The 17,604-nt window shown below is 26.3% G+C and overlaps 1 protein-coding gene across 1 annotated transcript; it reads left to right on the top strand.

Annotated features, from left to right (window-relative positions):
• Positions 1–7,050: 7,050 nt before the first annotated feature.
• Positions 7,051–16,270, top strand: LOC145829846 (uncharacterized). Its single transcript, XM_082937717.1, has 10 exons — positions 7,051–7,285; positions 7,734–7,923; positions 8,238–8,440; positions 8,712–8,988; positions 9,289–9,457; positions 10,379–10,493; positions 11,195–11,330; positions 11,607–11,731; positions 12,224–12,447; positions 15,816–16,270. Exons 1-10 carry the CDS (start codon positions 7,105–7,107, stop codon positions 16,026–16,028), a joined length of 1,833 nt encoding a protein of 610 aa, XP_082793843.1. The 5' UTR covers positions 7,051–7,104; the 3' UTR covers positions 16,029–16,270.
• The last annotated feature ends 1,334 nt before the right edge of the window (positions 16,271–17,604 follow it).

A 17,604-nucleotide genomic window follows, 5' to 3' on the forward strand; every position in this document is an offset into this window, starting at 1 on the left:
AAACTAAGACAAATATTCACATCACGTGAACAGTATTCATTGGTGAATATAGTTTAAAGAAATAGGAGCTCAGCAGCGGACTTGGTAAGAAGCACTGTTTTAAAAGTTAAAAATCCCTGGAAGAAGGTTTTAAATAAATAAAAGAAAGAGTTTAAATCTTACTGCCGGGGAATTTTTAAAGCTGAACACAGTAATTTTTGCCAAGTCATCTCAGCAGATATTGTCATATATTTAAGCAATTTGATTAGTTCAGCAGCGACATCGATAAGATAAGCATCTCAGACCTAGGCGTAACATAGGTGTAAATAGTGTACCTAACGTAAAATGAATGTCAAAACAAAAAAAAAGATAAAGACTTACTTTTTTCACACCAAATAGTAGCTAAAGTTAAATTATTTTAAAAATGAATTTACGGTGTGTTGTACTTTATTTAAAAGTTGAAAGATTCCAAAAAAATATATATAAAGTTTGTAGTCAATTTTAAATTATGCTTTCGTTTGTTATACTTAATTCCATGCTTAAAAAAAAATTTACCTAACCTTTTTTCAAGATTTAATGCGTACCTTCTACCGATGTCTCTGCTGTTCACGAGTTTTACGTTTTCTGAGTAAAAAATATTTTAATTTTTATGTAAATCTTCATTTATACTAAAAAACTTGTTAAACTTTTTGATGGTATTGTTATAATTGTAACTGTAGTTTTTTAACGAGCTGTGTCGGCTAATTGGTAAATGAATAACTTGGGCAGTACAACAAATTCAAGCAATTCTGTCAATCCAGAAAATAAATAAAATGACGGTATCCACCAAGCAAATCAAATATCGGATTGAAAATAAGTTAGGAAATTGTTAGAGATAAATCTAATGTTGAAGATAACGGAAATGGTGAAAATAAGAATAAGCAATACAAAACAAGATCCTACATTTGTTTCGAAATTTCTGTTATTTTCTTGACAATTTCGATTAGGTTGTTTGCCTACAACAAAACACTGTAGCTCCTCTTTAAAGAAATTTTTAAATTTCCTCAACAGAATAACTTAATATAAAGTTTAATAATATGTAATTTTATATACGCTTTTTAATCTATTTATCAAGAACTACTGAAAATGTTTTAGAATAGGGTTTGAGCAATTTCTTTAAGTATATACTTAGGTTTTTTTATTAATTGTTATAATAAAACGTTCTTCAAAATTTTTGCCTATTATTATTTTTAAGATACTATTAGGGGCTCGTCGTATTTATAACTAATATTTTTGATAACTATAAAAAAACTATAAGTTTATTCCTTATATAATGTTTCAATTAATGGCTAATGTTAAATTCTTTTAAATAAGTGTGCTTCAACAATTGTTTTTTTATCTGTCAAATCTTCGCAAACAATAATGTATTTATAATAACTTGTTTAGATATAGATTTTTTTTTTGCTTTTCGTTTTTGAGTATATAATTTACAATTAAGTCATCTGTTTAAATAATTGTGAATATGTTTGATTTAAATAAAATTACTACAGATATTAACAACTAGTATCAAAATAATTCAAGTCTAAGTTTATCTATTAGAACTGATAGTTTTTTATCCGAAGTTTATAACGATATAAAAAAAAAAACTACTTACACCAACAAATAATTAATTTGTTTCAAAAAAGTTAAATAAAGTTTCCAGATTAGAAGTTAAAAGTTTTTTCACTATTGAATTTAGCACTAAATTATAGAATAATGAAAAGTAATAAATTTGAAGTTATGTACAACTACGCCGTAAACCAGGTCAAATAAACATTTGCTTTCGCGTCGACAATCACTTTACATTGTGACGTAACAACGTGGAATGCAGCTCAACAGCATCGCAAGTGTTCAACTAATTTTCCCGCCACGCAAGAATTTTTTATGGAATGGTGTGTGATTTGTAACACGACCTTTCTTGTATCTTCAATGTCTCGTTTGGAAAGCGTGCTTTCAGCGACAATTGTTCTTTTTTCTGCTTATCTCTTGTTTTTATCCCGGAATTTACCAATTCGCTTATAAATTTAGTTTTCATGTTTGTTAATAAAAATTAAAAAGTAGATATTAATGTATTTTTTTTTAACTTTATGCAGTTTTTATATTTATTGTGTTAATTTTTAATGTTTTTTTGCTTTCTAATAAAGCTTGTAATAAAAAAATTAATTATACCGTTTTAAATTTATATTTGTTATTTAGATTCATTAATCTTCTTTTAAGTTTTACATATCAAAACTCTAAGCATAACATCACTAGAAATATATATATATATATATATATATATATAAAGATTACAAAGGGTGTGTACACAAACTTTAATCAATTTAAAAAAAATCAAACTGTTTAACTTTATATCAATGAATAATTTATACTTTTGTAGCCAAATCATATCAAACATTTAGTTGAATATCAAACAATTTGTAAAAATAATTTTAGTAAACTTATTAACTAATTTTGTTTAAGAGCAAACTACATATTTTCCTACTTTTTTAGTGATGAGTAAACAGCTCTGAAGCGTTTGAACTTTTTTGACTTTGTTGATAACTTTTTTTAAAATAAGTTTAACAGATTGTTTTTAAGTCAAGTATAATCTTAATTTGTTTGTCTTTGTTAAATATTTTTGCGCTTTTTTACTTTATAAGGTTAATCAGTTGTTTTGTTAAAAAATACTTCTTATATTATATAAAATAATTTCTTAAACTGTTTTAAACTTGCTTACTTTACATATTGTATAATAAAACAATTAATAGTCTTATTGTGACGTTGAATTATTCAAAGTAAGTACTTTTAGACATAATAAAGCTAGGTACACGACTATTTAAGTTCGGTCAATTCAAAATCGGACAGTTTAGATTTCTAAAAAAAAATTGAAACGGCGACAAATAGAATAGTAATGTAAATTTGTTAAATACAAAAAAAACATATATAGGTTGTATCAATATCTCGAGCCACTTTTTTCTTTTAAAAAATGTTTTTGAGATATGGCTTTAAGTAAAAAACATAGTTACTTTTAGTAATTTTATTTTATTTGAAAAATATTTAAGATTTTGCAAAAAAAAGTTAATTGTAGATAATAATAAAATCTACATATTTTTTTCTAATTAAAATTACTTATTGAGATAAAGTATTTTTAATTGTTTGCAAGAATTTGAATTGTTGGAACTCGAGTTGTTCGAATTTTAATTTTCATGTCACATATAAAGCTTGGGTTAAGTTTATTTCTTAAAAAATCTAAAAACTTTTTTGATAATTTATTTCACACAGAAGTTATCAAAGTAGTTAAGTATTTTATTATTCTTTTTTAAATATAAAGTTATATCATTGACAGAATAAAATTGTAACTAGACTTTTAAAACTATTTTTTTAACTACACGGTCTCAAAGTTGATAATAAAGTTTATTAAACCAAGTCTAAAGTTAGCCTAAAAAACAACCAGCTGTAAAAGACGTCAGTGCTTCAAACTTATTCTACTAAATAAAAGATCATGCTAGTCTAAAAAAAAGTAGTAAACAAATAAATAAATCATCAAACATTAACTTTAAGCTGACATCAACTTGAGAACCATTAATAAGCGTGTTACGCGCTTAAGAGAAACCAAAGTTAGCCTGACAAGCTAAAATTCAACTTCAGTTTGAGAAAAGCGAACTCAAGAACAAGAAACACACCGAAACAACCTGACTGATTTCGAAAACTCGCCGTACGGTACGTGACTTGATTGCTTATCTAAAGTCGGTTCGTAACCTGATTGTCTTTTTTATTTGGAAGAAAAAAATAGAAGCGAGAGAGTTCTTTAGTTTGCAAGTTTTCTCGCAAAACATGTTGCTCTGTTCTTAGTTTGAGCTTAGTTAAAATCTTTTTTTATTTTAGTTTAGTGCAGCTAAGTAACTCGAACAAAAAAAAACATTTTTGTATGAACATATAGTTTTTGTTAAAATTTGTCAGACTGTTTTATATTTAAAATTTATCTCGGAAAAATGCTTCACGAGATAACAGTTGTGCATTTAAGAATAAAACTGGTGGTAAACTAGATCAAGGTCCGTTTTTTTTTGCATATTTAGAAAGAAGTAGCTAAAATTAAAACAAATGATGACCTAGTTTTTATTTTGTATAGGTAAAATATCTACATTAAATAAAAAGAATAAAAGTTTACAAATTTATACATTGAATAGTCAATTTACAAAACTCTTATTGCATCTAAACATTTTATTACCATAAAGAAATTAAGTTTTAAATTAAGACAAAAACATCTAACTTAATAGAAATAATCCTTTAAACGTTCATACTTTAGTATCTTAAAGAAATTTTCACCTTAATTCTAAACCATTTTTAAGTAAATTTTTGTTTGTTTGAATTTTTTGAGCTTTACAGCTTACTAGTAACTTAGCAAGGTATTAAAATTTTTCATCAATTAATTATTTTTGTATATTCTTAAACTTGTAGTGATCTTTTAAAACAAAGTGGAACAGAATAGTAGCTAAAAACTGCAGTACTAGAAGTAAGTTAAAGTAATTGATGAGTTTGCTGAATCACCTTAGTTAAATAAACAGTATTAATGTTTAGGTATATAATAACTGCTTAAAGTGTATAATCTATTAATCTATAAACTAATTAAGTTTACGAGAACATAGTTATATTTAAATAAGAAGTAATTTTTTATCGCTTTTATTTAAGTATAGTAATAGTAAACATCAAATGTAACAACACAGTTTAAAATAAGTAATAAGTTTAGCTATAAAGCGTACGAAGCATTAAAAAGACGAAGTTTAGAAAGTTTACATTGAATTTGTCAAGTTACCAAAATAGTTTAAAAGAAAGCTTAATGTTTAGCTGTTTAAACTAAACGTTTTTAATTACTTATTTAAAACGTATCTAATCATTCAATTTTTAAATAAAAAAGAAGTTGATACGAGGAAGCAAAATTTTGGAAACTGTATTTTACAAACAGATAAAACATAATAAAATTAACTCAGGCAGCACAATAGGCTGAAGAAATTTACTAATCTGCTGAGACAGCATTAAGTTCCGGCAAAAAAATCGCCACTGAACGGAGCTGGAGAGCTCGTAATTACCCACTGAACGTCGGTATTGAGTCGCTTGCGCAAGTTGTTTTTGTCAAATTGTTTCAAATCGAAACACGTTCATTCGTCGGCGCGGCTCAATCGAAGAAGCTGCTTATTATTTTTCAGAAAGATTTTATACAATTTTTTTGGGTATTTGTTTCTAACTATCAGAATATTTTAATATATTACGTCAGTTTTTCAAGAACATTTTTTAAGTTTTATATTATTTTACAAAATGTTTGATTTTTATAAAGCTTTTCGAATAAGTTCGTAGCTGTTTTTTTTTGTTATCTACATAGATAAGTTGTTAAAATATAAAATGCTGTATAAAAAAATTACTAAATTTTTTTGAGTTTTTATTTTGTAGTTATTTTGTATATAAAAAATTAAAGATTTTCAAAAATATACTGAAAATAATTATGTTAATAGCGTTGAAGAAAAATCAAAATATTTTTATGAGTTTTTGATAATTTCACTAAAATAAAAACACATTTTGTTTTGAGTTATTGCTTTTTATCTTATCATACAAAAGTTGATTTACAAAAAATGAAAAAAAAATGGGTATAGTTAAAATCTTTATAACTTAATAGTGTTTAATGAAAAAACATACTCAATTTTGACACTACTTTTAGAAACTTTAAAAACGTCGTTTAGTCTAAAAGTAAGCTTAGTTATTGACATTCGTAGCATACTTACAGAAACTGTGAGAAAGAATTACGTTATTGATTTACCGTAATTATTGTAATTTGTGTTTAGCAGGACTATATATGAATATTATCGATTAATCGATAGTGTTGTAGCAAAGATGTAGAAATATTGCATGCTGAAAACAAAAAAATAATTACAATTTATAGCACTTAAAAATTTAGTATTTTAAATCATTGTGTAATAGATTATATCTAATATTTTACTGCATTATGTCAGCTATTTTTTTTCAATATTTAAAGCTGAGGTTTGAACAATTTTAAAGTACTTCTATGATTTATTAGATATTTTAAAAGTATTGAAAATCGTTTTAAAACTTTAACAAAACAACAAATTCGATTTATTAAACATTATTATGTAAACAAGACTCAAATCACGATTAAAATCTTCAATAATCTCTTAATAGTTACGTAAAATGTCGCTTGTTGCGCAACAAACGTCGTTTGTGATGTCATATGAGAGCTTCGTCATTTCAAATGTGACGTCACAAACAAATTCTTGAAATTCTTTTAAATTTCATTATGTGTTATCTATTCAAAACAAAATTTCAATTTGTTTAGTTGTCAAGTTACTAAAAAATAGAACTTATATTTAAGTTACTTTTTAGATACTTTTTTTTAGTCTAGTAGATTTTAATCTAGAACTTTTAAGTCTAAATAAAATTCACTAGAATTTGTAGAAAAATGGTAAGAATTTACTTATGATTAGATTTTAAATTCTAAAGTATTCTAAGAATCACTAGTAACTATGACTTTTTTCTGTCAAATTAAACTATTTTTATATGTAGAAAAACTTTATTGTATTGAAAAAATCAAACTGTTGAAAGAAATAAAATAAAGCAATTTTTTTAGAAGACGGACTTACAACTTAATTTTAGTTTTGTATTTTTTTCTTTAAGCAAGAGTGTAGCATTAAATAGAAAACACTTAAGTTTTGCTGGTTTGATGAAATGTTTAATACTATTCAAGTGCTTAATCTACACTTTGTTGTTTTGTTTGAAGCTAGTCATTAAGTTAAATAAAGTTTTGTTAGTTAGAGTCCTATTTGTTTTAAAACTAAGAACATTTCAAAGTAAAACTGCTCTGTGTTTTAAGCAGCTTTAAAGTTTCTTTTCTTTACTAAACATGTTTACAAAACTAGTCTATAATAATCTCAAGTTTTAGACGCAGTTAAATTAATTATTTCAAATTTAAACTTAAAGGTTAGTTAACTAATTTTATATTTATTCAACAGATCAGAAACTTTTTAAATGCCTGTAAAAAAGTATATGAAAAGAAAAATTTCAGAAAAGGAAGCTATCACGCAAAAGAAAATTAATAAACTTACATCAAAATCCAGTTTAGTTATGTCACAAAAAGTTGTTAAAGTTTCACGATTAAGATCTGAAGAAACAACGTTTAAATCATGTGAGATGATAATACAAAATACTTGTAAGCAGCCTTCAAACTGTCCGAAAAAGAGTTGCAAAAAGGAAAGTTCTAACGTGACCCTGAATAAAATTTTTTCTGATTATACTACATACAATAGTTAGTTTATTTTATAACTAAATTAAAGTTTTATTATTTTGCTGTAAATCTAAATTTAGAAACGATAGTACAATTAATTTTTTTAATATATTATTGTTAGTACCATTAGTTAAAATATGACTTCTACTATACAAATAAAATACTAACATATATTACAAAGCATTATAATCGTAATAGTTCAACTTATTCAACTCGGTTTTTATGAAAATTACAAAGTTCTTTGGTTTTAAAGTGCTGCAAATTTGTATATACCTGATTGTTTATTTAACAACAACCTAGTAAATAAACCCTAACAACTTAATTTATTATTATCTTTATTTGCTGTTTAACAACGTAGTTGTTTTATTATATTAATAATTGAATTATATTTACCCTTTAAAACTGTTTTAGCTTTTGTTAACTTGTTACGTGACATTTAACAACAACACAGTGCAATATTTCATTACAGAAATCCTCCAATCCGTCCCTGCTTCATGTGCAATGACGCCTGATGACGTATCGACTTGGGGGCTTCCCTGGAACGAAAACCACGTGCTAATGATGCACGACCGCCAGAAATTCCCCTACATCGAAACATGCTCGCAGCTTGAACTGAGGAAATTGAAGGTTCCATCAGACAACACTGCTTGTTTTATCAGGTGAAGTATATTATTTGTTTTGTGTCACTTTGTTTTTTGAAGTAAATTTGTAAATTTACAAAAACTTAGTACTGGTTAAACTAAGAAACAGTCAATGAGGTTTATTGTCAAATTATTCTTTAAACCTGTCATTAGTTTTTAAATTTTCGTTGATATGTTTCAAATGAATTCAACATTGCTCTTTAAAAAAACTAGCTGAATCAAATGTTCAATTAAGCTGTAGAAAATTCTTTCAATATCATTACTTAAACTTTTTTATTTTATCTTAGTATTTTTACTTATTTAGTTTTTTAAACTCCATATTTTTTCTTCAGGTTTTTCACCTTGACCGGGTCTCTTCGCAAAGACATTCCTTCAAAAGTGGAGTCCCGAGAAAAGGAGAACTTGCAAGTGTCCATCCTGAACCTCGACCACTTTTGCGAGGGCTTGAGGGCGATTGAAAAGCACGTGAACGACAACTTCTACCCTCACAACAAGCTGCAGCCCAGTATGAAAATGAATTACGAAAATATTAGAGGTTTGTCCAAAGCTAAAACAAGGCCAAGAGTTTTTTGAGCTTTTAGCAAAATTTGTTGTTAAAAAATTTTTCACAACAAAAAGTAATATAGGTACAAACTTAAATCGTATAAAAAATTTAAGCTTATATTTTCATGCAAAATTCTTAAGCATTTATAGAAGACTAAAATTTTAATTACTAAGCATTTATAAAAGCAATTAGACAATAACTAAAACTCAATTACATAATTTATTTCTATCACATTTTAGTTAAAACAATAAATGTGAAACAGAACTGAGCAAACGTCAGCTGAAAAAGATGCGGAGGCGGCAGAAGCAGTTCAACCGAGTTGTGACGTCACAAAACAAACAACTCCTCAACTCTCCCCACCGCCTCCATACTACTTCACGATTACCTACGTACCCTCAGTGGCGAAAAATCCCCCGCTTTGAGAGGATTGATGACGTCAACATGATGAGAGACGATCTGAGTTTTTACTTAAAGCCACTTGATATTTGTTTGTCGTTTCACAGAACCGACTCTCTACTGAAGCTTTGTGATAAGTTCAGGTGATTTGTTTTGACATTTTTTTTCTTTTAGTTTCTTTTTTTTCTAACAATCAGATCAATACTTTTATGTTTAACTTTTGTTTTTTAAACAAATTAGTATTATAAACGGTATAATCAAAAGGCAGAAAATTATTTTGTCTAAGTAACGAGTTTATAAAAACTGTCTAATCTATTCTAAAGATTATATGTTGTATCATGTCTAGTGGTAAATTGGTTCTTCAAGGTTACTTAATTACAAAAATAAGAGATGATCTATTCATAACAAAAAATAACTTGTATTAAAAAAAAAAACTTTTACAGGCTGATGCGAGCAAAGATTTGGGACAACTTGAAACACGAAAACGAACCAACCAACGACTCGCAAGTTCTGTCAGCAGTGCAAATGCTAGCTGATAATTTTGAACAGAACCATGAGATGAACCAGTTCGACTTAGATTCCATGCTGTCCGACACTTATAAAAAGGGAAGAGTAAGTTTGAATTTTCTATATTTTCATGTTTTGTACTGTATCTGTATGCATTTGAGATTAAAGTAAAAAAGAGTGAAAATTCATTAGCTCAGTTTAAGTTGTAGTACAATTTTAATAATGATGCTTGATAATCAATGGAGAAGTACAAGTTTATGTCATGTATTAAAATGTAAACAGAATGAGTAGTTACAAGTCCTTGAGAAAACTGTTATGCAACTTGTTTTCATACAGTCTGTCACCAACTTTAACTTAAAAGTCTTCTCTCATGACACCAATTTTAAAGTGGTTGTAGCTAATAAAGTTATAAACTTGAGAGTACTTGAGACTTCAGAAACAGTTTTTTAGGACAAGAAACAAAGATTAATTGCATTAAGTAGTAGAAAACTAATATGTAACTTTAAATTGTACTAAGCTATATGTTACTCGTACTACAATAGCTAGAATAAAATAAATGTGTTTTTAGTCAATATTTTTTTAGTTCTGTTAGTTAAAATTCAAAAGCAGCATTTTAGGAAAAAACAACCTTAAGATCATCAAACAAAAAAAAGTGTCATTTTAACTCAAAATTGTTCAATGTTAAACTTTACCAGTGTATTATTGACTTGACTTCAAAAATTTATCTCCATTAGTCAACAGTTTGGTAGTCTAGCGAGTTGTTGTGTATTAAAAAATGCTTCGGTGTACAATTTAAAATAACAACTGTAAGCATAAAATCATGTTTGATATTTTTAAAAACACTTTTATTTGAGTACAAAGGTTTAAAAGGAAGTACATACTTTGATCAAAACTCTACCGTTTCCAAATGATTTATTAACTTGCGATAAACATAACTCATCTAAGTTTGTAATGATATCACAACGTTAACGTTTTAATAACAAAGTTTAATTTAATAATAAATAACTAAAACTTTTCGATTTTTAGTACACATGGATGATATTCGGATGTGAAAAATTGCAAAACTCATTGAATGCATTAATTTACTACGGAAGAAACTGCTTTGAATTTTTTACTAAAACCCATAAGATTGTTTATACAGGTGAATATTTTATACTTTAAGTATTTGTATTTGTGTTTAATTTTTTTTTACATATAAAACATAACATCAACATTTTGATGTATTAAATAGCTTTATAAAAACTAAACGTTTTAACTGTTTTATCTAAGTTTTTGTATATTATGTTTAAAGAAAAAAATTTGATTTCTTTTACAATACCAACAAGGAATATGAAGTGTTTCTTTTGTTAATGTTACAATATTGGTGTGTAACTAAGTTGTTTTATGATAGTTTGCCAAAAAAACCTAACAATGCGTTTTATAATCAGATGTATCTCATGAACATGTTATACTGATAAAAACGCGCTACAAAAGCAGCTTTTTTATTTTCAAATTTTAAAACATACGATAAGTATTATATGTTTTGATTTTTAGAAAACAAATAAAGAAATTTCAACTACGAAAGCAGAAATAATGAATTTACTTTTTTAAGACGTCAAAGACCTCGTCAGTGCTTAAATAAGTCTTATTCAAATAGAATTTTTTTTCTGAATAAGATTTATATAAGCACTGACTAGTGCTTTGACCGAAGCTTAGTTTGTAAAATAAAGTCTTGAAAGAAAATATTTATAAGTTTAAGTATATTAAATTGTAGATCTTTTCAAATTGATTTTTTTTGATGCATGCAAACTAAAGGTAGAACTAGTTTGTAACTTTTTTATACCATATCATAAATTTTTGCAGATATCTACCTACTCATAAGAAGAAGCTGCATATCGATAGCGATATTTGAATTTATCACAAAAGATTACGCATCTTGTTATACGAACTTACTGTACATGAGTGGTAATTTTCCCATCTCTGAGAAAAATATTTGGAAGTTAGTTGTTGATAAAATTAAGTTTTTAAATATATAAAAATATTGATGTACTTTTAACTGATTATTTATTGCGATTTTAACAAAAATCTTAACAATTAAAAAAAATCAATGTATTAAAAATAATGAATATCAAAAGTTTAAGTTTCTTTACACCTATTTTTAAAGCGGTGTATGAATATTTGTCGTCAATGTGTATATTTTTTGATTAACGTGTACAAAAGTTAGAATCTTATGAAGTTTTATAACTTAGCTATGGTACAATGATTTTTTTTTCAGAAAACTCACACCAAAAGAGATAGAATGTATAGACTTGTTGGCATCAACAGTGAAGCTAGTGCACGATAAGGATATGGATATGTATCACTACACAGTGTTCAAACTGGTGCTGTTCTTTTCACACTGTTAGTAAACAACAATTTATGAGTAATTGATACATAAGCAATATTAAAATTAGATGTTTGTTACTTCTCTTTAATTTTAATCCGTAAACTAATTACATTTTGGTCAACTTTATTATACTAGTGTATAATTCGTATTTGTTTTAATTAGTCTTTAACTATTACTTGCAATAACAGCATTAAGTGTGTTGAACAAATATCAACGAATAAACTTACAAAGATATCAGGTTAATGTAGTTCTGCTTCATATTACAACATTAAAGTTAAATACAACGTACATTCAAAGCTTTTTTCTGCGTACAATTTTTTAAGTGCGAAACCAAATATGTTAATGTATATGTGACATAAAGTAGTTTCAAAAATTAAAGTCTTGCATAACTTAACATTTCAAACTATAAACGCAAAAAACAAAAACGCTAAAAACCAGTAAAACAGATGACCACCAATTAAAAGACGTCAAACCTGTCTTTCAACACCAGAACAATTCTCACACAGGTACGAGCGGAAACGAGAAGGAATTCTCCGAAATCAGCCGAGTGAAACGATGCCTCAGTGACGTCACAAAACTCGCTGAAGACGCTTTGAAATTGGAAGTCAAGTTGGGTGTGAAGAAAAAAGCAAATTTGTTCGAGCATTACATGGAGGTGCTTGATTGTTGCAGGAAGTTGAAGGATCTGTTTGAAGAGGTCGACCCCCTCAGGGTCTATGTCGTTCTCAAGGTATGTTTCTTCTTTGAAATTAATTTAAAATAAAATTAAACCTTTTAGGTTTTTTAAATTGTTGATTGTTTTGATTAACTAAAAAGTAATAGTAGCTTATGTTGAGGCGTTCTAAATCGTCTTAAAGTGTGTATATTTTTTAAATTAAAATTGATGAAAGCAAAGAAGTATGTGGTTAGACTAGTTAGTTTTTAATAAATGGACCTATCAAAAAACTATGAAAGACCGCATCTTAATTCAATTTAAAGTACAGGTTTACCAAATAGTAAAAATATCAATTTAGAATAGCTGCTTACATTTATATCGCGAAATCAATAAATTTATATTCTACATCCTTGTACTAGGAGATTATTTTGGATGTCTGTTTTTATATTAAATTGATTATCTAGTGAAACATATAAATTTAAATTGTATCCTCATATCATATATTCAAAAAAAAACTTTTAGAATCTTTATGACTTGAAGTTTTACTCTAAGTATAATAGTACTAAGTATTATAGTACAAGTAATAAAATGTATAATTAAGTAAGATAGTTTACTACTTAACTTTCTTATAACAACTTTAAAAAACTGCTTTTATCTCAATGCATTTTAGCTGTAAACTTATTTTACCATAAATAATTATTGAAAAGATTTTGCCCTATAGTAATCTTATTCAGAAAATTACCTTTTACTGCTAAAGTCTATTATTTTTAGCTTTGCTCAAAAACGTGCTTTTTTATAGCGAAAAAAAATCGAATTGTTTGAAATTGATCAAACTATAAGCCGCTATTATCAATTACTATTTTAAATGTCAGTCCGCTTCGATATTCTTGCTTTGATTTATTTCTTAAGCTTACAATTTAGATTTAGCGGTAGAAAAATAATAAGGTATTTGAAATACTTATAAATTCAAATTCTGAATTTAAAGCTAAAGAAAAACAAAGAAAAAAATTGTAAAAATTGCTCGAACAAGATGAAATAAAAGTGGGTAGTTAATTCTCGCTTGCGAATAAAATTGCTCTATGAATTATTAATAACAAATTATTTTTCTTGTAAATTTGCCTTCAAATTTTTTGAAATAAGAAGTGCAAATTTTAAAGCAATTTTGTTTAAGTGACGTATTTTAATTAGTATTCTTGTTTAAAAATGAAACTTTTTTTGTTATTTTTTCTGAAAAAAGTTTAATTTTTTTAACGTTGACTGTAAAGAAATATAGTATTCATGGCCTTAACAGTATTTACCAAAATCTAATTAAACTATAAACGTTGAAATTGAAAAGCTTAAATTCACTTGTTTTGTACAGTTTGTACGCATATGTTATACGATCGTAAAATGCTTGTTTAAATTAATAATCGAATGGTGAGAACTAGCAATGAAAATATCAAAATTAAAACTATATTGAAAAAAAAAATCTTAAAATTATGATTTTAGTCAATTGTGTACTTTTTCATGTTTCATGATCAACACGACGAACCTTAATCCTATTTACGTCAAATACTGATATATAACTTTCGCATGACTTATTGTCAATATTGTTTGTTTTGCATTATTTCGAACTAATCCGACCATTGATAATTTGTACACATAATTACTTGTTGGTGCATAAACTTTTCAACAAAAAACTGTTTGTGCTTCAATTTATTGTTTATATAAAGCTTTGTTGAATTGCTAACATGGTAAAATACAGAACGAGTTAAGACTTTTCTTTCTAACAAAAAAGAAAAGTATTTATTTAGGCTGATACAAAACTTGTAGCCCAAAACAATTAATTTTTCTTAAACTTTAATTTAGATGATTATGTTTACTCCCAGAGAATTTACAAGAGTTATGTTTTTAGCTAGTTTATATGTAACTAGTTTTTACTTAAAAAACTCTAATTAAAACTCTCATTGAATGTTAATTTTCGTAAAACTTCTAAGTTTAGAATTTTAACTTTTATTTAACTATTTACATTAACTGAAGTCAGAAAAATACATTCTGTATAAACAAAATATGGTTATGTGAAGAAGATTCAAGTCAGATACGGCGTACAAAAATATACCGTGACTAATGAATTCGAACCGCGCATCAGATATACAAATCTGCTTAAAACGTAAATAATTACTTTGTTTTCCTGCTAATATATAGCCCGAAGCAAAGTTTGCTACTGTGAAAATGTTGTATATAAACAAGGCACTACCTAGAACTAGTACAAGTTTTAAATGTTGTCGACTTTTTTGCTCGGTACTTGACACAAAATTAGTGAACTCCTACTGTCTATCGAATCAAAAACAATCAATAAAACTAAAATAAAGTGTTAAAACTTAAAATAATAAATTTTAAGAATTCAAATTTTTTTTGAGACTTTTCCACTTTATATTTACAACTTTGTATAAAGTATAATGTTTGAAAAAAATAAAGCATTTGTTTTATTAACGTTGATGTGATATAACACTTGATAGCTAACTTTGTCAAGTTTTACATCCTGTTGTTAACAAAGTTCATCAAGTTTAAAGTTTTTTTATTAGTATTTAAAGCTAAAATGTGTTTTTTATTGGTAGAAATGTATACTTTAGATGATTCAGCATTTATTTCAATTAAAAACAAATAATACTGTAATTCCTTTTTTAACCTTCCTGTCTTATAACTTTTGATGAGACAATTTAAAAAATTAAACATGAAGCTTTTGTTAACCAAACTTATTTAAAACTAAAAAAATTATAGCTAGTTTTAACTTTTTTTTTTATAAATTATTATTAAGTAAAACAAAATACTAACAAATAACTCCTTAAACTATATAAATAAACTGTACTTCTTAAAAAAAATTAAAAGCCCTATATAAGTTTAGTTTTTAATTTCAAGAGAAGTTTTTTAAAGACGTTTAAGTATTTACATTTTGAGAGCTAATCTAATTTTATGTTTAATGCTTAGATTGTATTTAACTTTCACTTTTTGTATTATCAAGATAAATTTTTCTAATAATTATCATAACTCAAAGTATTAACATTTAGTATTTTCAAAAATTATACATTTTAAAATTATAGCTTGTTAAACTTTTAAAATAAACCCTTATTATTTTACTTGAAAGTTTAGCAATATACACTAAACCAAGACTAGTTCGCAACAGCTATTTTCTAATCAAACTCCAAGATATTAGATATTTCTAAACTTATTTTAAACAGGTTTTACAAAAAAAATAACATTGTTTATTATTCACCTAAGTTACTGTACAACTATAGCCATATAAATTTCTTTTAAAAATTAGTTTTTAAAACAGCATTCCTCAAAAATATTCCTCAAAAAATTTTATACACATTTTAAAACAAGACTAAATATTTAAAACAGCTCATTTAATTTATTAGACAAAACAACAAAACAATAAATGTTTTAAAAACAAAAATAAACAGATCTTCGTCAGGCTGACCCACAACAACTTCAAGTTCGTGCCGTCCATACTCCCACTGGAGGTCGCCCACAAGCTCATGGCGAACAGGAACAAGGCGAGAACCGCGTCATCGTCCAGTTCAAGCCCCTCCTCCAACGATTCCTCGCAGAGGGAAAACCCCTCTCCCGCGACCGGCAGGCCTCCGAACAACAAGAGGCCCAGGTTCACCACTTGACTTGTCACGTGATCATGATGACTACTTAATTAACTTTTGACTTAAGTAGATGTTATCTTGTGTTGAGTTCTACTCTTAAGGAAAAAGTTTACTTTTCGATTTTTTTTTCTTATTACTTGTGTAAGGTTACAATGTGTTAATTTTTGTTGTTATCAATGAAAAGGTTCCTTTTACTGAGGTGTTTACACCGCTAATTTGTAAGATGATAACCAAAATCAATCTTTTTAACTTTACTAACCTATAAAACGAAAACATTCTTAATTTTACTAAAGGGTAAAATAGTAAAATTTGTATTTCACAGACATAACCATCTACTAGTGTTTAAAATTATAAAACCAAAATGTTTTTACTACTTTAAAAATTAGATTTTATTTTATTTTTAAATTAAAGATTCGTCAGCAAATATTGTTAAAAAAACAAACAAGATCTACTACTTCATTGAATCTGATCTTTAACAAAGTTGCTAAGCAACATTGCCTTAGCCTTTTGTGACGTCGTCAACCAACATAGTCAATTCACATACGTAATCGGTGACGTCACTACTTATTTATTTATTTATTCAAATTGTTGAGTCACATGGTTAGTGAAAAAAGATTCGCTCTCTATTTTTTCTGCTCAAAACATTCAGCTATTGTTTTTCTTTTGTAGATTGAACTACAAAGTTTAAGCTGCGGATTTTTAAAAGTAAAAGTTTTTTACTTTTATATAATCGTTTTTATAAGTTACCAAAGTTTGTTGCAGTCTTTATATGTGTACTTTTAGTGATCAAAACAATTATATAACAATCTGATGATGCTGATAACTTTTAGTATTTAATAAAATTTAAAAAATTTTGAGCTCAAATATATTTATATTTTAACATTTTTTACTATAAATGTATCAATATAATTTAAAACTTATCAATATTTTATACTTTTTATTACTATCAAGGTGCTATTTTTTCACTAATTTTGATCTGTTCGTTTTGTATCTAATTGTTTATTTATGCTTTTATATAATGGTACAGCCAACTAACAGAATAAAACAAAAGCAACTGAAAACTGACTATATGTTTTTGTCCTCAATGATAAAGATTTGAATATAATAGATAGCTGTGAGGTTACAAACTTGTTAATTACAAAAAAAATTTTATTAGTTATTTTTTTTTAGTAGAATATATTCAAACTTAGCAACTGATTATGATTTAATTGTATATAAACTTAATAAAACTTTATTTAAAAATACATGTTTAACTAGTACAAATGAAAATGTAACTAAAAGTATAAATTTAAAGTTCCTTAGTTTAAAATATATTAAATATTTTTTTTTTGTTTATATTTTTTCGTTTTCAATTTAATTTAAACTTAAACTATACTGATGCATATACTATATGAAAAATGCACAAATTGAGTATAAAAGGTTAAATGAGTTTGAAAGTGACGATTAGTTTTAAGATGAATGGAAAACAAGAAGGTAATATAAAATTACTTTTAAAAGTTATTTAACACTTTTTAGTCTTTGAAGTGTCTCAATTACTAAATAAATTAAACTTTTGCTGTGAGAAAACGCTACTACGTGACTCATCACAATAACTTAA

Source organism: Thalia democratica, chromosome 2 (genome assembly GCF_965202585.1).
Source record: "Thalia democratica chromosome 2, ktThaDemo2.hap1.1, whole genome shotgun sequence".
NCBI lineage: Eukaryota > Metazoa > Chordata > Thaliacea > Salpida > Salpidae > Thalia > Thalia democratica.

Bases quoted from the DNA above. Each gene is read 5' to 3' on its own strand.
- LOC145829846 (XM_082937717.1), top strand. From the start codon at position 7,105: ATGTCACAAAAAGTTGTTAAAGTTTCACGATTAAGATCTGAAGAAACA. The intron at 7,924-8,237 runs GTGAAGTATATT...TTTTTTCTTCAG, and splicing joins AACACTGCTTGTTTTATCAG to GTTTTTCACCTTGACCGGGT. The intron at 12,448-15,815 runs GTATGTTTCTTC...AAAAATAAACAG, and splicing joins GGGTCTATGTCGTTCTCAAG to ATCTTCGTCAGGCTGACCCA.